The sequence below is a fragment of the Heterodontus francisci genome, chromosome 1 (genome assembly GCF_036365525.1).
Source record: "Heterodontus francisci isolate sHetFra1 chromosome 1, sHetFra1.hap1, whole genome shotgun sequence".
NCBI classification, from domain to species: domain Eukaryota; kingdom Metazoa; phylum Chordata; class Chondrichthyes; order Heterodontiformes; family Heterodontidae; genus Heterodontus; species Heterodontus francisci.
The window spans coordinates 49,716,282-49,741,179 of record NC_090371.1 but is presented as its reverse complement, the minus strand read 5'-3'; the positions used below and the strand labels follow the sequence as shown (position 1 = coordinate 49,741,179).

At 44.2% G+C, this 24,898-nt stretch overlaps 1 protein-coding gene across 1 annotated transcript; it reads left to right on the top strand.

Annotated features, from left to right (window-relative positions):
* Positions 1-553: 553 nt before the first annotated feature.
* LOC137369359 (UPF0729 protein C18orf32 homolog) lies at positions 554-24,594 on the top strand. The gene is made up of 3 exons (XM_068030454.1): positions 554-640; positions 7,990-8,165; positions 23,098-24,594. Exons 2-3 carry the CDS (start codon positions 7,992-7,994, stop codon positions 23,200-23,202), a joined length of 279 nt encoding a protein of 92 aa, XP_067886555.1. The 5' UTR covers positions 554-640; positions 7,990-7,991; the 3' UTR covers positions 23,203-24,594.
* Positions 24,595-24,898: the final 304 nt, after the last annotated feature.

Here is a 24,898-nt window from a genome sequence, read left to right as displayed (position 1 = left end):
ATAAAGATCCCAACCCACGACACCAACCCCAACTCGCTCTCCCTTACCCTGCCCTGCCAGCCCCAGCTCACCAACTCCCCCTAACCCTGCCCTGCTATCCCCAGCTCACTCCCCCTTACCCTGCCTCGCTAACCTCAGTTTACTCCCCCTTACCTTGCCCTGACAACCCCAGCTCACTACCCATTGCTCTGCCAACCCTAGCTCACCCACTCCCCCTTTACCCTGCCCCACCAACCTCAGCTCTGTCGCCCATACCCTCCCCTGTCAACCTCAACTCACTCCCCCCTTTACCCTGCCCCGCCAACCCCAGCTCACTCCCCCTTATGCTGCCCTGCCAACGCCAGCTCACCCACTCCAAGTGCCTCCTGGCCGGGCATTTGGTTACACAGCCTCTGTGACGTTGCAGTCTTGTGACGTCACTCGCGTGTAAATAGTCAATCAGGACTGATCAATCAACGGTCAAGCCGAGGCTGATGAAGAACCAATGAGCGACAGCTACGAAGCACATTGGGTCATAAGCAGCCACTCAGGGAGGAGAAGCCGCTCTCGTGACGCGGACGTCAAACGGGGAGGGAACTCTGGGTTGCGGAGGCTTGTCGGAGTTGGCCGGCGAGGTAGCCGGGTGTTTGAGCTGCTGTCGGTGAGTTCGAGGTTTTTTTCTGTGGCGTAGCGGTGATTGTGAAGCCTCCGGCCCAGTAAGGAGCCGGTCGGTGGCTGTAAGTTGATCCGTAACGCCACCGTTTGGGTCTTTACCACTTGCAGGCCCTCAAAATGCAAACGGTTCTAATGAAGCGGTAGGAACTGCAGCGCTAATAGCAAGTCTTGCTGAGGTTTTGAGGGTCATGTTTGCGAAACCGAATGATCCGTCGAGGCTCAGCAACAAGGACGTTAATGTAATAAAATGTCCCTAGGCGCAAATGGGAGCGTTATGAAACAAAATTTGACAGAACTCTTTTGAGGCGATGTTACGGCAGATGGGTAAAAACTTGGAAATGAGATGGGTTTTAAAGTGTGGCTTAAAGGAAGAACGGTAGTGAAAGTGAGATTAAAAGAGGGAATTCCAGAATTTTGGGAAGCAAAAGAAAAATACTGCAGGTACTGGAAATCTGAAACAAAGGCAAAATAGTAGAAAAATGTCATTGACCTGACACATTAACACTGAGTATTGCCAGCATTTTCTGTTGTCAGGCAGGGAGAGAAAAACAGTTAATGTTTCCAGTTAATGACATTTCCAGCATTTTCTATGTTTTATTCCAGAAATTTAGGGCCTTGACAGCTGAAGACTGAAGACAATGATGCACATCAGGGATACTCGAGAGGCCAGATTTAAATGAGTACAGATATCTTGGAAGGTTGTGGAGCTGGAAGAGATTACAGAGGGATGGTTGAAACCATGGAGGGATTTGAAAACAAGGGTGGCAATTTTAAAATGGAGCTGTTATTTAACAGGGTAGGTCTTTGAGCACTGGGTGAAATGTGACAGGTTAGGGAATGTGAAGTCTGTTAACAATAGCTGAATGGATAGCAAATTAGTTGAAATCTAGAAATCAGTGTGTAGGGGTAAAATGTAGTTATTCAAATGGTAGAAAGTGGTGTTTCACAAGGATCAGTACTGGGACCATTTAATAACTTACACTAATGATTTTGGTTTAGGAATACATAGCCCATTGTCAATTTGCAGATGATACCAAACTGGGGGGTTGGTGTGGTGTAGCTAACACTGAGGAAGAATCCAATATAATGCAAGAAGACATTAGAAAACTTGAAGACTGGGTGATTAAGTGGCAAATGAACTTTAACATGGATAAATTTGAGGGATGGTGGATGGTATATAAAACATTGCCTATACTACACAAATTGAGGGTGTTGATTAACACATGGGGATATGATATTGCTGTTACTGAGACATGGTTGAGGGAAGGGCAGGACTGGCGGCTTAATATCCCAGGGTATAGAATCTTCAGACATGATAGGGGAGGGGGTAAAAGAGGAGGTGGCATTGCACTGTTGATTAAAGAGACAATTACTGCAATAAGGAGGGATGATATCTTAGAAGGTTCCTCTAATAAGGCCATATGGGTAGAACTTAAAAACAAAAATGGGGCTATTACTTGGCTGTGTACTACAGGCCTCCAAACAGTCAGGCAGTAGTAGAGGAGCAGATATGTAGGCAAATCTGAGAGATATAATAGGGGATTTCAGCTTCCCCTATATTAGAGGGGATAGTATTAGTGCAAAAAGGTTAAAGGGGGTGGAATTCAGGAGAGCTTTTTGAGCCAGCACAGAGTCCTACAAGAGGAGGGGCGGTACTGGACAATCCTAGGGAATGCAGCCAGACAAGGGCGGCACAGTAGCGCAGTGGTTAGCACTGCAGCCTCACAGCTCCAGTGACCTGGGTTCAGTTCTGGGTACTGCCATTGTGGAGTTTTCAAGTTCTCCCTGTGTCTGCGTGGGTTTCTACCAGGTGCTCCAGTTTCCTCCCACAGCCAAAGACTTGCAGGTTGATGGGTAAATTGGCCATTGTAAATTGCTCCTAGTGCAGGTAGGTGGTAGGAGAATGGTGGGTAATGTGGGGTTAATGCAGGATGAGTATAAATGAGTGGTTATTGGTCGGCACAGACTCGGTGGGCTGAAGGGCCTGTTTCAGTGCTGTATCTTTTTTTTTTAAAAAAAAAAGTGGGAGAAGTGGCACTGTGGGGGAGCATTTTGGGGATAGTGACCATAACTAAGATTTAAGGTTGTTATGGAAAAGAACATAGAGGGACTGGAAATAAGAGTACTGAATTGTGGGAAGACAGATTTCAATATGATAAAACAGGATCTGGCCAAAGTGAACTGGGAGCAGCTTCTTGTAGGAAAGTCTACATCAGATCAGTGGGAGTCATTTAGAAAGGAAATTGTGAGGGTTCAGGTGCAGCATGTTCCTGTAAAGGTGAAGAGTAGGGCCAACAGGTCAAGGGAATCCTGGATATCAAGGGATATAGAGGATTGGATAAGAAAAAAAAGTGTATGGCAGATTCACAGTGCTGAAAACATCGGAGGCCCTCGGAGTGTAGGGGAGTACTTAAAAACAAAAAAGTAATTGAGAGTGAAGAGGGGGCATGAAAAATCACTGGCGGACAAGATAAAGGAAATTCCCAAGGCGTTTTATAAGTATATTAGGGGCAAGAGGATAACCAGGGAAAAAGTGGAGCCTATTAGAAGAGGCAATCTGTGAGTGGAGCCGGAGGACATAGGTGAAGTTTTGAACAATTACTTTTCATCTGTGCTCACTATGGAGAGGGACAATGTAGGTGTCGTGATCAGGGAGGGGGATTGTGATATAGTTGATCAAATTAGCATTAAAAAGGAAGTAGTATTAACTCTATTAGCTGGCTTAAAGGTGGATGAATCCCCAGGCCCAGATGAGATGTATCCCAGGCTGTTATGTGAGGCAAGGGAGGAGATAGCGGGAGCTCTCTCTCAAATTTTCAAATCCTCTGGCCACAGGAGAGGTACCAGAGGATTGGAGGACAGTGAATGTGGTACCATTATTCAAGTGTAACAGGGATAAACCAGGTAAATACAGGCTGGTGAGTCTAACATCAATGGTAGGGAAATTATTGGAAAAAATTCTCGAGACAGAGGATTAATCTCCACTTGGAAAGGCAGGGATTAATCAGCGATAGTCAGCATGGCTTTTTCAGGGGGAGATAGTGTATAACAAATTTGATTGAATTTTTCGAGGTGACTAGAGGTGTGGATGAGGATAATGCTATTGATGTAGTCTAGATGGACTTCAGAGGCTTTTGATGAGGTCCTGCATGGGAAATTGGTTAAGAAAGTAAAAGTCCATGGGATCCAGGGTAATTTGGCAAATTGGATTCAAAATTGGCTTAGTAGAAGAGGTAGAGGGTTGTTTTTGTGATTGGAAGCCTGTGACCTGTGGTGTGCTGCAGGGATCAGTGCTGGGACCCATACAGTTTGTAGTATACATTAATGATTTAGATGTGAATATAGGAGGTATGATCAGTATGTTCGCAGACGACATGAAAATTGGTGGTGTTGAAAATCGTGAAGAGGAAAGCCTTAGACTACAGGACGGTATAGATGGGCTGGTAAGATGGACAGAACAGTGGCAAATGGAGTTTAATCCTGAAATGAGTTGATGCACTTTGGGAGGACTAACAAAGCAATGGAATATACAATGGATGGTAGGACCCTAGAGTACAGAGGGATCTTGGTGTACTTGTCCATAGATCACTGAAGGCAGCAGCACAGGTAGATAAGGTGGTTAGGAAGGCATACAGGACACTTGCCTTTATTAGCCAAGGCATAGAATATAAGAGCTGGGAGGTTATGATGGAGCTGTATAAAATGCTAGTTAGACCACAGCTGGAGTACTGTGTACAGTTCTGGTCGCCACACTATAGGAAGGATGTGATTGCAGTGGAGAGGGTGCAGAGGAGTTTCACCAGGATGTTGCCTGGGCTGGAGCATTTCAGCTATGAAGAGAGACTGGATAGGCTGGGGTTGTTTTCCTTGGAGCGGAGAAGTCTGGGGGTGGTGGTGGCGGGGAGGGACCTGATTGAGGTATACATAATTGTGAGGGGCGTTGATAGGATAGATAGGAAGAAACTTTTCTTAGCGGAGGGGTCAATAACTAGGGGGCATAGATTTAAGGTAATGGGCAGGAGGTTTAGAGGGGATTTGAGGAAGAATTTCTCCAGAGGGTGGTTGGAATCTGGAACACACTGCCTGAAGGGATGATAAAGGCAGGAACACTCACTACATTCAGGTCCCTCTGTAATCTCTAGGGTCCTACCATCCATTGTATATTCCATTGCTTTGTTAGTCCTCCCAAAGTGCATCAACTCACACTTCAGGATCAGCACTTGAAATGCCATAACATGCAAGGCTGTGGGTCAAGTGTGGGGAAATGTGATTAGTTAATGGGGTACTTGATGGTCAGGGCAGGTGTGCTGGGCCGAAGGGCCTGTTTCTGTGCTGTAAAACTGACTTCTAAAAACTACGATACTGAATGGGGTAGAAGAGTAAATGGATCTAGGATACAGGTGAACAAATCATTAAAAGCAGCATTGCAGGTAGGCAAAGCAATTAAAAATGCTAACCAAGCACTGGGATTTATTTGTAAAAGAATAGAATTCAAAAATAGTAATGCTGGTTAAACTTTTATAGCTTCTAGTACTGTGCAGAGTTCTGTTCTCCATACTATGAAAATAACATAGAAGCACTAGAGAGTGCAAAAAAGATTTACATGGATGGTACCAGAACTGAGAATAAGCTGTTGGGAAAGATTGAACAGGTTGGATTTCTTTTTTCTTTAGAAAAGGCTTAGAAGTGACCTCATAGAAGTCTTTAAAATTATGAACATGTTTGAACAGGGTAAATGTGGAGAGAATAAGATAGTTAATCCAATAGGGATCTCCTAAGGAGAAATTCCTTTACTCAGCATTTAAAATGTGGAACTTGCTACCTCAGGACATGGTTGAGGCAAGTAGCTTGGATACTTTCAAAAGAAAACTGAATGAGTACATGAGAGAATAGGGGAAGAGAAAGATAATCTGAAGGCTGAGATGAGATGGCTGAAATGGGAGGAAACTCTCGTGGAGTTATAAACACCAGCACAGACATTTGGGCCGAACCTGTTTCTGTGCTAAATATTCTGTAATTCTATAATCAATGGGTTATATTTTGAACATCGTTGATGTGCACAGTGATTGCAGCTATCAGTATGTACAGGAAGGGTCCCTCAAATTTAGAAAATGGACTGAACATTGGCTGCTCTTACCCAATGTGTTTAGGACATTATATCATGGGTTTTCAATTAGGTTCTACTGCATCATCAGATTTCATCCTGATAATTTTGTTGCTGCAGATTTAAAAATGTTTTCTGTAAATATAATTGTTTTTTTTTTTGAAAATTGGGATATGGGTTACTGAAATATCTGCAGTGGTTCCTCCATACAGAAGCTTGAAAATCACTGTTTACTAGATTGAACAGAGTAGTTGTGTATATTGGAGGAAGAGATATCAGTTAGTTGATGCATGAGATGTAACCCCCACCCTATCAAACAGTCCATTATATCGAATGGAGAGGGAAATGGGTTAACAGGTCTTCCACCTTTCCCTAAAGGTGAATGTTTCTTGGAATATGGTCTGTGATGGCTGGATCCAGGATTTCAACGTGGTGATCTGAATGGGCAAGTTTAAATGAGGGGTATTGACTGGTTATTTAACTTTGGGGGTTGTAGCTGCCAAATCAGCTGGGATTCCTGAATGCACCTGAGTGAAACTGCTGAAGAATGCACACCCTTTTAGGAAAGCTGAGGCAGGAAGGTTCCTATAGTGAATACGGAGTTAAACAGGAGTGGTGTAAGCCTATCCCAAAATGTCTTGTATAATTGTCACGCAGGTAATGTATACAGCATGATTTATTTACAATCCACAGTATTCTAGTCTATTCTAGTGCTATACTTCTGAGTCACAGTATCTTACATAATTGCAATATATTCTTTTAAGAAAGATGGTATCTGCAGTAGTTTTTAGATGTTCTAGAAGTGGTGCTTCTGTTACAGCATCCTGTCTAATGGGGTTTTATAAAGTGTTACTTTGATCTGTACATGATATATCTGGGAGTTCCAAAATTTTATCTTGGGTATATAATTTCATTCAAGTGTTCTCATATTGGAGTGCACAGTGTATTTCATATTCAAATCTTTTATAAGCATTACAGACTTAAATTTAAAGTACTTTGGAAAATATTAAAAATATGCTGCAGATTAAAATACTGCTATGCAACAGTTGTATAAAAATGAAGTGCAGTTTTGCTCATGTTTATGTACCAATACATAATTTATTGTACAATTGTCATTTTGCCATTACACATAGGATCTAAGTTTTTTTTTTAAATAAAAAAATCAAGTGGACATCACTAGCTATCCCTAATTATCCTGAGATTGTTTTGGACTGCCTTCTTGAACTGCTGCATTCTTTGTTGTGATTGAACATCTGTGTGGATTGCTAGGCCATTATGATGGTTAAAAGTGGCTGGAAACCTACTGTCCTTGCCCTAAAGGACATTAGCGAACCAGTTGGATTCAGTAATTCAGTGTATAACTCCAGCACAGTGTATTCTATTGTATGATATAAAAGGACCCCAAGATGTATTGGTCCCTTACAACATGCTGTCCCAAAGCAGATTGCTTCCCTGTAAAGTGATGCAGATGACATCACTTCCAAATCAAAGCAGTAGCATTTCAGTTAAAAGCACTAATTCAATTGTGTAGGTCTATCACTAGCAGTGCTATTCTGATATTAGCTAAACAGACCAGAAGGTTGCAATCGTACTCGTCTGGCAGCTGATCTAGACATCTGATCATCCCTTCCTTGCAGCACTGGATGTACCTATGCCACAAGGACTGCAGTGGTTCAAGAAGGCATCACACCCCGACCTTCTTGAGGGCAATTAGGGATGGGCAATAAATGCTGGCCTAACCAGTGACACCCACATCCCATGAACAAGTAAAGAAAAAAGTTATTGAGCATGGTTCCCTAGGCCACGATTGCAACTTCTGATTTTTAATCTATTGCTTTTTATGAAATGCATTGTATGGGTGCTGAGTGAGGACAAGAGTGATCTCAGCTGTGATGCTTCACTTAGTTGAACAGCCTGCTGACTCTTGTTTAGAATTGTGAAAAATAGCCATGGGTAAAAGTATATGAGGCCTGGCAGTGCCTGTGGACTTGTAACCCAGTGAAATGCTATCGGTAAAAGAGGGTAGAAAAAATTCAGTTATTTTTGAGTCACCCCAAGCAGCTCTTGCAAACTTGCAGTTGGCATTAACAAGCTAGGAAATTGATTGCATGCCTGCTTTTTTGGGAATGATAAATTGTAATTTTCTCAACATATTCATGAGCTACAGATCATCTTGTTCCATTTGTAATAACATAAATTGATTATTTTTTACTCCCTGTTCTGATCCACAGCAATGGTCTGCATTCCTTGCATAGTCATTCCAGTCCTATTGTGGGTTTACAAGAAGTTCTTGGAGCCTATCTTGTATCCTTTCATCTCTCCCTTTATTTCCCGGCTATGGCCTAAGCGAGCGGTGAAAGAGGAAGTGGCTGCACCAAAAGTGGGAGCATGTAACGGAACGCTGAAGGTAATACAACTGCAGTTCTAACTAATTGCAGTCACTAGATTTCTTTGCCTTCTGGAATGTAGTATGGTGGGTTTAAGTGTGGAGAGTTTTAAAATGGGCTGCTACTGAGGGTGTTTCACCCAGTAGAGCACAAGTCTGTTGTCGTGGATTCCTGAGAAATGGATTTGTATCCATGATTCTGTGCACATTAAGAGTTCAGTTGTGCCACCAAAGAATGGCTTCTGCTCAGAACCAAATGCATTTGAGGGAATATCCGAGGAAGCCTTCACTGTTTTTCCAAACCTCAGGTCCTCTGGGACATATTTGGATAAGTGTCAAAGGCCTGGGACCAGATTCCCAGCCCATCCTTTATTTTATTTTTTATTTAGAGATACAGCACTGAAACAGGCCCTTCGGCCCACCAAGTCTGTGCTGACCAACAACCACCCATTTATACTAATCTTACATTAACCCTGTTCTCCTACCACCTACCTACACTAGGGGCAATTTACAATGGCCAATTTACCTATCAAGCTGCAAGTCTTTGGCTGTGGGAGGAAACAGGAGCACCCGGCGGAAACCCATGCGGTCACAGGGAGAACTTGCAAACTCTGCACAAGCAGTACCCAGAACTGAACCCGGGTCACTGGAGCTGTGAGGCTGTGGTGCTAACCACTGCGCCACTGTGCTGCCCTTTCAGTATTAAAAATAAGGATGGGAGGGGAAATTCTATTGCACCCCATGTAAATACTAGCTGGGAATAGCTAATGTGATTTAAGTGGTAGGCCACTTAATGTGACATCCTCAAACTAAGTGCATCTAGGCAATAGGAAGGTTTTTAAGCCTTGTATTGGGAACAGGTTAAAATTACAGGGCAAAATTCTTCCAGTTAATTCTGCATCGCAGCTTAAAAATCTTTTTTTTCCAAAGTGTTTTAAATAGAAATTAATTTTTAAGAAGGTTTGCTTTTCATTGCCTCTTTCAGCCAATTGCTCCCTCCTTTCTGATCCTTTAATGGTGTTGACTCCTTGCTAGGGATGCAGTTCTTATGAATGTTATAAGGCTCGTCAACTGTGGAGGGCAGCATAGCCAACCCAGATTCTTTATCAATACAGCATGTTTTGTCAGTTTCCCCTCTGAGCCAGGAATGTAGAAGCCAATTGTGCTTGACTCTGTACAGGCTAATGATCCAAGCTGGGACTGCCCTGGGCCGCATGGTTCAGCTGATTGGCTTGAGTGTTAGGAATGCAAGTGGGTTTGTCATAAATAACCACGCTGGCATGCAATAGGAATGTCTGCATTGCATTAGTGTTATGGACAGACTTCCACTTTTCACGTCTCCCCACAGACAGCATTTTAAAAAGTTTTAGTCCGAGTGTTTAGGGCCAAAAACCGGCTTTCTTGCAGATTTAAAAAGCAACCCCACACACGCAAAGATAGAGTAGAGGGTAACATGCAATTAGAGAGTTCACTTTGAAACCTTGGTTTTACTGGGAGGAATTTTTAAGTGTTCCAGGCCTGAATGTTCCTTGTCTCGGAATTGATGAAAGGTTGCTGACTCCTTTGACTAAAATTCAGTCCAACATAGGTGATGGCAGTCCTGATTCAATCTCTCAGATGTCGAATTTTCAAGATTATTTTGCAATTTCTCTGCCTCGTTTGTTTAAAGATGGTGCTGGCAGGGCTACTTGCTTAGCTGCATTGATCGCAGTGGCGGGGTGGTGGGGAAGAGATCATTAGTATGGAGTTTTGCATGTCAATGTGCTTCCTCGAGGTGATTCCAGATGTTAATGGTTCTGTCTTCAACAGACCAACATAATTGGCAGTACAGGAGGGGATCAGCTGCCCTCTCCCTCCATGGTGCCATGTAATAAAGTGTCAGTTTACTTTTATTTCATAATTCCTCCAGTTCATTTCATTTTTCATCAGTTAGCACCACATGCTAGCTCCTTGCATGATTTTTTTCAAAGCTCACCTTTCTGTTATGATTGTTACAGGCAAGAAAGAACAACCGTAAAAGAGTGAAGGCATGTGAGATCAAAGCTCAGAAACTGCTAACTGTAGAGTTTTAGCACAGATAATATCTACAGTGCTGGACAGACCACTGAATGAAATCATTAACCAGCTGGCACTAATAAAGGAACAAAATACTTCTCTGCTGTAGTGTCTGTAGTAATTCTTTATAGTGCAGGACAGGAAGGATATATATGTTCAAACAAAGTTAAACTCTCCTAGATTGGGCAAAGTAAAATACTCATAGATCCTTCCAACATGGATAGATTTCACCTTATCCTTGAAATCCCACACGTGCACCATCTATTCTCTTCCAAACAAAATCTGCAATATTGATCTGAGATCCTAGTACCAGTATAAAGTCAGGCAGTGCTTGACTGTTGTACATAATGTGGAAGTTTGTGAGAAGGTTGAAATGCTCGCTGAACTGTCTGTAACCTGAGTGCAAACTTTCCAACCCTAGCTTTTATTAATATTACAGTTTGTCTGCTATCCAGTAACTCTTTTACCACTCTACCTGTGGCACTGTAGATCTTTCTGAATGTGAGAGTGCACCTTGAGTTGTTTTCTGCCTCTTTTTCTGAGGTACCAGCTTCCTCCTCCGGATCTCTGGCTAAGATATCTTAAGAATTCAGAGGCACGAACCTGAGCCATACTTCACCAGTCTGCCTGCTTTTTCACGCATGTGCTTTTATGTTTTTGATTGGTTAAAATGTATACTTGGTCTCTATATATTTGCTCAAATGCGCTGTCTTGGTGATAGAAACATAGAAAATAGGATCAGGAGTAGGCTATTCGGCCTTTCGAGTCTGCACCACCATTCATTATCATGGCTGATCATCCAACTCAGTAACCTGTTCCTGCTTTTGCCCCCATATCCTTTGATCCCTTTAGACCCAGGAGCTATATCTAACTTCTTGAAAACATACAATGTTTTGGCCTCAACTGCTTTCTGTGGTAGCAAATTCCACAGGCTCACCACTCTCTGGGTGAGGAAGTTCCTCCTCATCACAGTCCTGAAAGGTTTACCTCGTAACCTTCGATTATGACCCCTGGTTCTGGACTCCCCCACCAGCGGGAACATCCTTCCTGCATCTACCCTGTCAAGTCCTGTTAGAATTTTAAAAGCAAAATACTGCGGATGCTGGAAATCTGAAATAAAACAAGAAATGCTGGAACCGCTCAGCAGATCTGGCAGCATCTGTGGAAAGAGAAGCAGAGTTAACGTTTCGGGTCAGTGACCCTTCTTCGGAACTAGCAAATATTAGAAATGTCAAAGGTTATAAGCAAGTGAGGTGGGGGTGGGGCAAGAGATAACAAAGGAGAAGGTGTAGGTTGGATAAGGCCACATAGCTGACCAAAAGGTCATGGAGCAATGGTAAACAATGTTAATGGTGTGTTGAAAGACAAAGCATTAGTACAGACTGGTGTATGAGAACACCCAGGTCTCGCTGCATATTCCCCTCTGTTTATAGCCGTTCAGATAATCTGCCTTCCTGTTTTTGCTACCAAAGTGGATAGTCTCTCATTTATCCACATTATACTGCATCTACCATGCATTAGCCCACTCACTCTACTTGTCTAAATCACCTGAAACCTCTCTGCATCCTCCTCACAACTCACACTCCCACCCAGTTTTGTCATTTGGAAATACTACATTTGGTTCCCTCATCTAAATCATGAATATATATCGTGAATAGCTGGGGTCCTAGCACTGATCCCTGCAGTACCCCATTAGTCACTGCCTGCCATTCGGAAAAGGACCCATTTATCCCTATTCTTTGTTTCCTGTCTGCCAACCAATTTTCTATCCATCACAATACACTGCCCCCAATCTCATGCGCTTTAATTTTACACACTAATCTCTTTTATGTGGGACTTTGTCGAAAGCCTTCTGAAAGTCCAAATAAACCACATCCACTGGCTCCCCCTCATCAACTCTACTAGTTACATCCTCGAAGAATTCTAGTAGGCTTGTCAAGAATGATTTCCCTTTTGTAAATCCATGCTGACTCTGTCCGTTTCTACCACTGTTCTCTAAGCGCTCTGCTATAAAATCTTTGATAATGGACTTTAGAATTTTCCCCACAGCCAACGTCAGGCTGACTGGTCTATAATTCCCTGCTTTCTCTCTCCTTCCCTTTTTAAATAGTGGGGTTGCATTAGTTACCCTCCAATCTGTAGGAATTGTTCGAGTCCATAGAACCTTGGAAGATGACTACCAATGTATCCACTATTTCTAGGGCCACTTCCTTAAGTACTCTGGGATGCATACCATCAGGCCCTGGGGATTTATTGGCCTTCAATCCCATCAATTTCCCCAACACCATTTCTCTACTAATACTAATTTCCTTCAGTTCCTCTCTCTCTCTAAGCACTGTGTTCCCCAACATTTCTGGTATGATATTTGTGTCCTCCCTTGTGAAGGCAGAACCAAAGTATGTATTTAGATGGTCAACTATTTCTTTGTTCTCCATAATAAATTCCCCTGCTTCTGACAGTGCAGAAGCAGTCTTCCCACTAGTACCTGACTCCACTGCATTAGAAGCACAGTCAGTGGGACCTGCACAGTCAGTCCCAGCCACAACAGCAGTAAGATTTTGCTGGTAATGCGACACACATTTTAAGACAGCTTGTTAACTGTCTTGTAAAGGTGGTGCAGTCCATTGGGTGAGTTTCAAATGTGTTTAGTCCGTTGTGACAGCCTTCAAATATTCAGGTTTGTAGTTATTTTTGGAGATTGTCATTTTCACCCTGTTTCTATTAGCTTGTACATCTTCAATGTCTCGGGAAGCTCAGTAGTACTGTTTATTTTTGTATTTTGCCCCATTTTAAAATTTTATAATCCTCTCTTCCTATTTAGCTTGTCAAGTAAGGTCTTTGCAGTTGGGCAGATGACTCTTTGTAAACATTCTTTTGTTGCCAGCTGTTGAATTCTGTACAAGAGATGCCAGGCTGCCCATAAACTTTGTTTCTACTTTTAAAGCATCTTTTATGTGGCCAGCTGTGCCTCTTTTAGTATTTTATTCAAACCCTGCCATAAAGCATATAATTGTGAAAAGCTGGGTGGTAGGTCAGAAGATTGGACAGAATTTAAAAAACAATGACTAAAAAAATGAGGGGGAAATTAGAGTGAGAAAGCTAGCTCGAAATCTAAAAGATAGTAAGATTCTGTAGATAGTTTAAAAAGTCCCTGGGTCTAGATGGATTTCATCCTAGGGTCTATAAAAAGCATTAGCTAGTGAGATAGTTCATGCATTAGTTTTAATTTTCCTAAATTCCCAGAATTCGGGGAAGGTTCCATGAGATTTTTTATTTGTTGGGATGTGGGCATGGCTGGCATTTATTGCCCATCCTTAATTGCTCTTGAGAAGGTGGTGGTGAGCTGCTGCAGTCCATGTGAAGTAGGTACACCCACAGTGCTGGAAGGGAGTTCCAGGATTTTGACCCACCAACAGTGAAGGAACGGTGATATAGTTCCAAGTCAGGATGGTGTGTGACTTGAAAGGGAACTTGTAGGTGGTGGTGTTCCCATGCATTTGCTGCCCTTGTCCTTCTAGTTGGTAGAAGTCGTGGGTTTGGAAGGTCCTGTCTAAGGAGCCTTGATGTGTTGCTGCAGTGCATCTTAGATGGTACGTACTGCTGCCACTGTGCACCCGTGGTGGTGGAGAGAGTGAATGATTGGCACTCCATCCACAAACAAGTGGGCTGCTTTGTCCTGGATAGTGTCAAGCTTCTTCTGGTGTTGGAGCTGCACCCATCCAGGCAAGTGGAGAGTATTCCATCACACACCTGACATGTGCCTTGTAGATGATGGACAGGCTTTGGGGAGTCAGGAGATGAGTTACTCGCCGCAGGATTCCTAGCCTCTGGCCTGCTTTTGTAGCCAGGGTATTTATCTGGCTACTCCCGTTCAGTTTCTGGTCAATGGTGGCCCCTCGGATGTTTGTTGGGGATTCAGCGATGGTAATGCCATTGAATGTCAAGGGGAGATGGTTACATCTCTCTTGTTGGAGATGGTCATTGCGTGGCACTTGTGTGGTGCGAATGTTACTTGCCACTTGCCTACCCAAGCCTGGATATTGTCCAGGTCTTGCTGCATTTCTACACTGATTGTTTCAAGTTTCTGAAGAGTCGTGAATGGTGCTGGACATTGTGCAATCATCAGCAAACATCCTGACTTCTGACATTCTGATTGAAGGAAGGTCATTGATGCAGCTGAAAATGGTTGGGCCTAGGACAGCACCCTGAGGAACTCCTGCAGTGATGTCCTGGAGCTCAGATGATTGACTGCCATCAACCACAACCATCTTCCTTTGTGTTGGGTATGATTCCAACCAGCAGAGTTTTCCCCCTGATTCCCATTGACACCAGTTTTGCTCAGGCTCCTTGATGCCATACTCAGTCAAATGTTGCCTTGATGTCCAGGGCAGTCACTCTCACCTCACCTCTTGAGTTCAGCTCTTTTGTCCATGTTTGTACCAAAGCTGTGATGCGGTCAGGAGCTGAGTGGCCCTGGCGGAACCCAAACTGAATGTCACTGAGCAGGTTATTGCTAAGCAATTGCTGCTTGATGGCAGTGTTGATGATGCCTTCCATCACTTTGCTGCTGATCGAAGGTAGACTGATGGGGCAGTAACTGGCCAGATTGGATTTGTCCTGCTTTTGGCAGATAGAACATACCTGGGCAATTTTCCACATTGCTGGGTAGATGCCAGTGTTTTAGCTGTACTGGAACAGCTTGGCTAGGGGTGCGGCAAGTTTTGGAGCACAGGTCTTCAGTACTTTTTTTCTTCTTTTGGGCCTCCTTATCTCGAGACAATGGATACGCGCCTGGAGGTGGTCAGTGGTTTGCGAAGCAGCGCCTGGAGTGGCTATAAAGGCCAATTCTAGAGTGACAGGCTCTTCCACAGGTGCTGCAGAGAAATTTGTTTGTCGGGGCTGTTGCACAGTTGGCTCTCCCCTTGCGCCTCTCTTTTTTCCTGCCAACTAAGTCTCTTCGACTCGCCACATTTTAGCCCCGTCTTTATGGCTGCCTGCCAGCTCTGGCAAACGCTGGCAACTGACTCCCACGACTTGTGATCAATGTCACAGGATTTCATGTCGCGTTTGCAGACGTCTTTATAGCGGAGACGTGGACGGCCGGTGGGTCTGATACCAGTGGTGAGTTTGCTGTACAATGTGTCTTTGGGGATCCTGCCATCTTCCATGCGGCTCACATGGCCAAACCATCTCACGCACCGCTGACTCAGCAGTGTGTACAAGCTGGGGATGTTGGCCGCCTCGAGGACTTGTGTTGGAGATACGGTCCTGCCACCTGATGCCAAGTATTCTCCGGAGGCAGCGAAGATGGAATGAATTGAGATGTCGCTCTTGGCTGGCATACATTGTCCAGACCTCGCTGCCATAGAGCAAGGTACTGAGGACACAGGCCTGATACACTCGGACTTTTGTGTTCCGTGTCAGTGTGCCATTTTCCCACACTCTCTTGGCCAGTCTGGACATAGCAGTAGAAGCTTTCCCATGCGCTTGTTGATTTCTGCATCTAGAGACAGGTTACTGGTGATAGTTGAGCCTAGGTAGGTGAACTCTTGAACCACTTCCAGAGCGTGGTCGCCAATATTGATGGAGCATTTCTGACGTCCTGCCCCATGATCATTTTCGTGAGGCTGATGGTTAGGCCAAATTCATTGCAGGCAGCCGCAAACCTGTCTGAGACTCTGCAGGCACCCTTCAGTGTGAGATGTTAAAGCAGCGTCGTCAGCAAAGAGGAGTTCCCTGATGAGGACTTTCTGTACTTTGGACTTCGCTCTTAGATGGGCAAGGTTGAACAACCTGCCCCCTGATCTTGTGTGGAGGAAAATTCCTTCAGAGGACTTGAACGCATGTGAAAGCAGCAGGGAAGAAAATCCCAAAAAGTGTGGGTGTGAGAACACAGCCCTGTTTCATGCCACTCAGGATAGGAAAGGGCTCTGATGAGCCACCATGTTGAATTGTGCCTTTCATATTCCTCATGGAATGAGGTGATACTTAGTAGCTTTGGTGGACATCTGATCTTTTCTAGTAGTCTGAAGAGACCACGTCCGCTGACTAGGTCAAAGGCTTTGAGATCAATGAAAGCAATGTAGAGGGGCATCTGTTCACGGCATTTCTCCTGTATCTGACAAAGGGAGAACAGCATGTCAACGGTCGATCTCTCTGCACGAAAGCCACACTGTGCCTCAGGGTAGACTCGCTCTGCCAGCTTCTGGAGCCTGTTCAGTGCGACTCGAGCAAAGACTTTCCCCACTATGAGCAGGGAGATTCCACGGTAGTTGCAGTCACTGCAGTCACCTTTGTTTTTATAGAGGGTGATGATATTGGCATCGCGCATATCCTGTGGTACTGCTCCCTCGTCCCAGCACAGGCAAAGCAGTTCATGTAGTGCTGAAAGTATAGCAGGCTTGGCACTCTTGATTATTGCAGGGGTAATGCTGTCCTTCCCAGGGGCTTTTCTGCTGGCTAGGGAATCAATGGCATCACTGAGTTCCGATTTGGTTGGCTGTATGTCCAGCTCATCCATGACTGGTAGAGGCTGGGCTGCATTGAGGGCAGTCTCAGTGACAGCATTCTCCCTGGAGTACAGTTCTAGGTAGTGCTCAACCCAGTGGTCCATTTGTTTGTGTTGGTCAGTGATTATGTCCCCTGATTTAGATTTGAGGGGGGCGATCTTCTTGATTAGCCCAAGAGTGCTCTCAATGCCATCATACATTCCTCTGATGTTACAGGTGTCTGAGGCCAGCTGAATATGACTGCATAGGTGTTGCCAGTAGTCGTTTGCGCAGCGCCTGGCTGTTCTTTGTGCAGTGCTTCTGGCTGCTTTAAGTGCTGCGGATGTTAAATTGCTGGGGGCTTTCTTGTAGTTCAGCAGTGCAATGCGCTTAGCGGCTATGACAGGGCCCATAGCCTTTGCAGTATCCAGTGTCTTCAGTCGTTTCTTTATCACGCAGGGTGAATTGAATTGGCTGAAGTCTGGCATCTGTGATGCTGGGGACTTCAGGAGGAGGCTGAGATAGTTCATCAACTCGGCACTTCTGGCTGAAGATTGTTGCAAATGCTTCTGCCTTATCTTTCGCACTAATATGCTGGGCTCCCCCATCATTGAGGATGGGGATATCTGTGGAGCCACCTCCTCCAGTTAGTTGTTTAATTGTCCACCACCATTCATGGCTGGATGTGGCAGGACTGCAGAGCTTAGATCTGATCCATTGGTTGTAGGATCGCTTACCTCTGTCTATTGCATGCTGCTTATGCAGTTTGGCATTCAGGTAGTCCTGTGTTGTAGCTTCACCAGGTTGACCCCTCATTTTGAGGTGTGCCTGGTGCTGCTCCTGGCATGCCCTCCTGCACTCTTCTTTGAACCAGGGTTGGTCTCCTGGCTTGATGATGGTAGAATGGGGGATATGCTGGGCCATGAGGTTATAGATTGTGGTTGAGTACAATTCTACTGCTGACTGCCCACAGCACCTCATGGAGGCCCAGTTTTACATTGCTAGATCTGTTCGAAATCTATCCCATTTAGCACAATGGTAGTGCCACACAACACGATGGAGAGTATCCTCAATATGAAAGCGGGACTTCATCTCCACAAGGACTGTGTGGTCGTCACTCCTACCAATATTGTCATGGACAGATGTATCTGCGGCAGGCAGATTGGTGAGGATGAGGCAAAGTATGTTTTCCCTCTTGGTTCCCTCACTAACTGCCGCATACCCAGTCTAGTATCTAAAATAAAAGCAAAATACTGCGGATGCTGGAAATCTGAAATAAAAACAAGAAATGCTGGAACCACTCAGCAGGTCTGGCAGCATCTGTGGAAAGAGAAGCAGAGTTAACGTTTCGGGTCAGCGACCCTTCATCGGAATTGAGTTCCGATGAAGGGTCGCTGACCCGAAACGTTAACTCTGCTTCTCTTTCCACAGATGCTGCCAGACCTGCTGAGTGGTTCCAGCATTTCTTGTTTTTATTTCAGTCTAGCATCTACGTCTTTTAGGACTCTACCAGCTCGGTCAGTAGTGGTGCTACCGAGCCACTCTTGGTGATGGACATTGAAGTCCCCCACCCAGAGTACATGTCGTTCCCTTGTGATTCTCAGTGCTTCTTCCAATTGGTGTTCAATGTGGAGAAGCACTTATTCATAAGCCAAGGGGGGTGATAGGTGGTAATCAGCAGGAGGTTTCCTTGCCCATGTTTGATCTGATGCCATGACACCTCATGGGGTCCAAAGTCAATGTTGTAGGACTTTTCGGGCAACTCCCTCCTGACTGTATGCCACTGTGCTACTACCTCTGGTGGGTACCCAGGGATGGTGATCGTGGTATCTGGGACAGTGTCTGCAAGCTATGATTTGGTGAGTATGACTATGTCAGGCTATTGCTTGACTAGTCTGTGGGGCAGCTCTCCCAACTTTGGCAGTTAGCTTAACATCTGTCATAGGGAAAATGTTAGCTATTAAACGTTTTAGTAGGGCACTTATAAACATTCAAGGTAATCAGGCAGAGTCAACATAGTTTTGTGAAAGGGAAATCATGTTTAACCAATTTATTGGAGTTCTTTTGAAGTAACATGCTGTGGATAAAGGGGAACCGGTGGATGTCCTGTACTTAGATTTCCAGAAGGCATTTGATAAGGTGCCACATCAAAAGGTATTGTGGAAAATAGAAGCTCATGGTGTAGGGGGTGACATTTAGCATGGATAGAAGTTTGATTAGCTGACAGGAAACAGAACAGGCATAAATGGGTCATTTTTCTGGTTGGCAAGATTTAATGAGTGTGCCACAGGATCTGTGCTGGGGCCTCAACTTTTTACAATTTTTATAAATGACTTGGATGAAGGGACTGAAGGTATGGTTGCTAAATTTGCTGATGAGACAAAGATTGGTAGGAAAGTAAGTGTTGAAGAGGACATGAGGCTACAAAGTGGTATAGATAGGTTGTGAGTGGGCAAAGATCTGGCAAATGGAGTATAATATGTGAAATTGTCCATTTTGGTTGGAAAAAAAAAAGCCTATTATCTAAATGGTGAGAGATTGCAGAGCTCTGAGATGCAGAAGGATCTGGGTGTCCTAGTGCATTAATCACAGAAGATTAGTATGCAGGTTCAACAAATACTTAAGAAAGCTAATAGAACTTTGCTTTCAATTTCCACCCTTCTCTCTTTTTTTTTTACATGGCCTATCTCTGACACGTCCCATCCCTTCCCTTCCTTGATTTCTCTGTTTCCATCTCGGGATAGGCTGTCCACTAATATTCATTATCAGCCCACCAACTCCCACACCTACCTCGACTACACTTCACACCCTGCCTCCTGTAAGGACTCAATTCCTTTCTCCCAGTTTCTCTGTCTCTGACGCATCTGCTCTGATGCAACCTTCCACAACAGCGCCTCTGATGTGTCTTTTTCCTCAACCGAGGATTTATACTCTTTTTTTTTTTTTTTTTCCCCCTCCCCCACTGTGACAGGGCCTTCAACCATAATCTGGCCCATTTTCCCTCCCTCCCAGAACCATGACAGGGTTCCTCACTTTCCACCCCACCGGCCTCCACATCCAGAGGATCATCCTCTGCCATTTCTGCCACCTCCCAGTGTGATGCCACCACCAAACACATCTTCCCCTCCCCTGTCAGCATTCTGATGGGATCGTTCCCTCTGCGACACCCTGGTCTGCTCCTCCATAACCCCGACACTTCGTCCCCTTCCCACGCAATTGCAGGAGGTGTAATACCTGCCCTTTTACCACCTCTCTCCCAACTTTCCAAGGCCCCAAACACACATTTCAGGTGAAGCAGCAATTTACTTGTACTTTCAATTTAGGATACTGTATTCGCTGTTCACCATGTGGTGGTGTCTACGTTGGGGAGACCAAACTCTGGGTGACTGCTTTGCTGAACACCTCCGCTTAGTCCAAAAGCATAATCCTGAGCTTCTGGTTGTTTGCCATTTCAACACTTTTATCCCCCGCGCCCCCCCCCCCCCCCCCCCCAACCAACCAACCAACCACTGTCATGCCTGTCCTTGGCCTGCTGCAGTGTTTCAGTGAACATCAACACAAGCTCGAGGAGCAGCACCTGATCTTTCGATTAGGCACTCTCCAGCCTTGCGGACTGAATATTGAGTTCAGTAATTCAGAGCATAACTGGCCACTTTTATAAATTTATTTTTTAACCATGTGCCTGCTTTTCATGTAGTCCGAACTGCTCATTATTCTGCTAGTAACAGTCTCTCTGGACTAATGCTTTGTCTTTCACCACAAGCATTAACACATGCTTTTGCCTTTGTCCCAGCACAGCTTTTGTTAATCTTTCCTGCCCCATCAATCACCTTCCCTGTTGTTCCCTCCCTCCCCTTGCTTAAAACCTAATTCTTTTCTAACCTTTGCCAGTTCTGATGAAAGGTCACAGACCTGAAATGTTCATTTTGCTTCTCTCTCCACAGATGCTGCCACACCTGAGTATTTCCAGCACTTTTTTTTTCAGATTTCCAGCATCTGCAGTATTTTGTTTTTATTAAAATAGAATGTTATTGTTTATTGTGAGGAGAATTGAATGCAACGGTAGGGAGGTTATGCTTCAGTTATACAGGACATTGGTGAGACCACATCTGGAGTACAGTATTGGTCTCGTTACTTAATGAAGGATGTAAATGCATTGGAAGCAATTCAGAGAAGATTTACTAGACATACCTGGAATGGGTGGATTGCCTTGAGGAAAGGTTGGGACAGGCTAGGCTTGTATCTGCTGGAGTTTAGAAGAGTAAGAGGTGACTTGATTGAAACATCAGTTTCCACCAACCTGTCTCTAATAATGAATGTTAGTTTCAAGAGTGGTGGTCGATGTTCCCTCTTATTTATTCCGTGTAGTCGGTCATGCACATCAAGAAAGTATCTTGTTCAGTATTTGGTGTTGGCTTGTTTAGCTAGTCAAAAACTGGTCAATGTTTTTGTTCCTGATGGCTCTTGCTGATTATCTGATAGGATTGAGCTCAGCTGTGAAGTAGCCTTCCCCATTAACAGTCAAATAGCCCAACTAGATACTGCAAAGGCTATGGGCCCTGACAACCTGTGCTCCAGAACTAGCCAACCCCTAGCCAAGCTGTTCCAGTACAGCATTGGCATCTACCCGGCAATGTGGAAAATTGCCCAGCTATGTCCTGCCTGCAAAAAGCAGGAAAAGTGCAACCTGGCCATTTAACACCCCATCAGTCTACTCTTGTTTATCAGTAAAGTGATGGAAGGTGTCGTCGACAGTGATATCAAACGGCAGTTCCTTCGCAATAACCTACTCTTTGTGTTCTGCCAGGGCCGCTCAGCTTCAGAACTCATTACAGCCTTGGTTCAAACATGGACAAAAGAGCTGAACTCAAGAGGTGAGGGTGACTGTCCTTGACATCAAGGCAGCATTTGACCGAGTATGGCATCAAGGAGCCCTAGCAAAACTGGAGTCAGTGGGAATCGGGGAAAACACTGCTGGTTGGAGTCGTACCTAGTGCAAAGGAAGATGGTTGTGGTTGTTGGTCAATCAACTGAGCTCCGGACATCACTGCAGGAGTTCCTCAGGCCCGACCATCTTCAGCTGCTTCATCAATGACCTTCCTTTAATCATAAGGTCAGAAGTGGGGATGTTCGCTGATAGCACATTGTTCAGCACTATTCGTGCCTCCTCATATACTGAAGCAATCCGTGTATTAATGCAACAAGACCTGGGCAATATCCAGGCTTGGGCTGATGAGTGGCAAATAAAATTCAAACCACACAAGGTCCAGACAATGACCATCTCCAACAAGAAAGAATTTAACCATCTCCCCTTGACATTCAATGGCATTACAATCTCTGAATCCCCCACTATCGACATCCTGGGGGCTTACCATTGACAAGAAATGGAACTGGAGCAGCCATGTAAATGCCCTGGCTACAAGAGCTGGTCAGAGGCTAGGAATCCTGCAGCGAGTTACTCACTACCTGACTCCCCAAAGCCTGTCCACCATCTACAAGGCAGAGGTCAGGAGTGTGATGGAATACTCTCCACTTGCCTGGATAGGTGCAGCTCACACAGCACTCTAAGCTTGACACCATCCAGGACAAAGCAGCCCACCTGATTGGCACCCCATCTACAAACATTCACTCCCTCCACCAGCAACACACATTGGCAGCAGTGTATGCCATCTAAGGGATGCACTGCAGCAATGCACCAAGGCTCCTTAACAGCAGCTTCCAAACCTGTGACCTCTACCAACTAGAAGGACAAGGGTAGCAGATGCATGGGAACACCACCACCTGCAAGTTCCCCTCCAAGCCGCACGCCATCGTGACTTGGAACTATATCGCTGTTCCTTCACTGTCGCTGGGTTAAAATTCTGGAACTTCCTTGCCAACAGCACTGTAGATGTACCTACCCCCACGTGGACTGCAGCAGTTCAAGGAGGCAGCTCACCACCACCTTCTCAAGCAATTAGGGATGGGTAATAAATGCTGGCCTAGCCAGCGATGCCCACATCCCAGGAATGAATTAGAAAAAAAATTAGCAAACTCACATGGTCACTATGGGGCAGAGCAGGGGTAGATGGTGGTTTGATGGTCTGTCTCCAGATTTGACTGACCTGACACAGTACAACTGCAACACCAAACTCCAATGCCACTTGGCTGTTTACTTCATTCAACAACAAGGTGACTTGGAATTTAATAGTTAAGCCTGTTAATTGCAGCCAGTTTTGGTAGCTGACCTCACTGGTTTGGGGAAGATCATGACCCATCACATTGGCTCCTCCACTCACTGCCATTCGGTCAGGGCAAGGCTGTGTTCTGGGGAGAAATTTGGTAGAAAGAGGAAAAATAACATGTTGCTGTGTCTTTATTTCCCATTTCCTTCTCCGTGAAGTCTTGTAACTGAGTGTCTTTTTCTTTAGTCCGAAAAGACGGCAATGAATGGAGAATGGAATTGCAGTGACAAAGCTACAAACAACATCACTACAGAAGGACCACCAGATGTTTCAAACAAAAAGAATGATTAAGACCTGCGTCAATAAATGATCTTGCATAATATCCAAATAGCAATATTTTAAAAATGAATTAGTTTCACTATTTGTAGTTTGTATAGTGTCCAATGATGTCTTGCCACTTTGTGTTGTATTGCACTTTACCATGCTGTTTAATGGCTTTCTTTAATGCTGTAATATAATTCCTATTTCGGTGGTTGATCTCCTATATGTATCTCATGATCTTAAGCTCTCTAATAGAGGTGTTATTGCTGTGTTTTTAATGTGTACACCTTAGTTGAGACCAGAATTGTCCACGTTATTTCTATATTTTAATTGATTAAAGGGAAATGTGTTCTGGTTAAGTATGAACAAAAAGCACCACAGTTTAGTATCACACCAAGACAAGTGGAGCAATACTTCTCTGCTTTAATCATTGCTGATTTAGGGAAATATAATTGACCTTAATGCCCCTTTATAACAACTGCTTGCATTAATGTAGCATCTTCAACATATTAAAGCATCCCAAGGTCCTCAGACTGAATCTGACATTGTTCCTCTCTGTCTCTATCAGCCGAGCTCCTGCTTATTTGTATCCTGTTTGTCAACTACAATTGTATGAACTATACTGAGATTTGTGATTTTTGAACAACCATATTTTTTCAAAAAAAAGTTTTTCAATCTGGTAAGACTTGCTAGTAAGTGCATGTCTATGGATGAGGGTAGGACTGAGTTACTTTCAGGAGGTGAGAAATAAAATGAGTGAGGGGAGTGAATGAGACCAGCAAAGTCTGAAAGTCTTGCCTATTGGTTGTACTAAGATTCACTGTGGAATTGAAGTGTTGTGTATGAATAGTAAGTTCTCAATCCAAGCTAAAACTAGAGGTAGGGAAGTTAAAGCAAGGCTACTTTTTTTTTTTCTTAATCAATTTTGACCAGTGCTCTACCACTATCTGCCATCTGCTTCCAGGTATTCCCCATCATTACTCTTGCAGCATAGTTGAGCTTAAAATGCTGCATGGGCAAGAGGTAGCATGTTCCTGCCCTTTTGGGGCACAGGGGAGGCTGTTCAACATTTTCAGAGATCATTGAAGTGTGATACATACTGCTCTTTGGAATGTTGAAATGTTCCCCATGTTTTGTCACTAGCATTGTTAGGGACCTATCTCAGTTGAGTGATCGACCAAAAGACAGGTGCACTTGCCCATGTGGAACACGTTCATTGTATTAGCCTCATGTATCAGTTGTGGAACACTATTGCAGAATCCTGAAATAACAGTTTTTCACCCAGGGATCATGCAGGAGATGAAGAGAAAGGGATGAAAATTAACTTTTACATATAATTTTTATTTAAGTATAATTTGACAGAGGGCACCATGGCTAGGAAGTGATGCAGAAATATTTTGAAAAATAAATTTGTGAAATGATCATTGTACAGTTTTGTCTTTTTAAAATCAATTTCCCATTGATAATTGCTTATAAGTAAAATGTTCTGAAAAGTCAAACATGGATGATTTAATGGAATTTAAGTTAAATGAGATCAAAATCTAGAATCCGAATCACATAGCATAGAAGGAAGCCGTTCAGCCCATTCCATCTATGCTTGCTTTTTGAAAGAGCTATCCAATTAGTTCCTTTCCCCTCTGCTTTTCCCATACCCCTGCACATCTCTTTTCAAGTATATATCCAATTCCCATTTGAAAGTTACTGTTGAATCGGCTTTCATTAACTT

Coding starts and splice junctions, on each gene's coding strand:
- LOC137369359 (XM_068030454.1), top strand. CDS start 7,992: ATGGTCTGCATTCCTTGCATAGTCATTCCAGTCCTATTGTGGGTTTAC. Junction 8,166..23,097: donor CATGTAACGGAACGCTGAAG/GTAATACAACTG, acceptor CTTTTTCTTTAG/TCCGAAAAGACGGCAATGAA.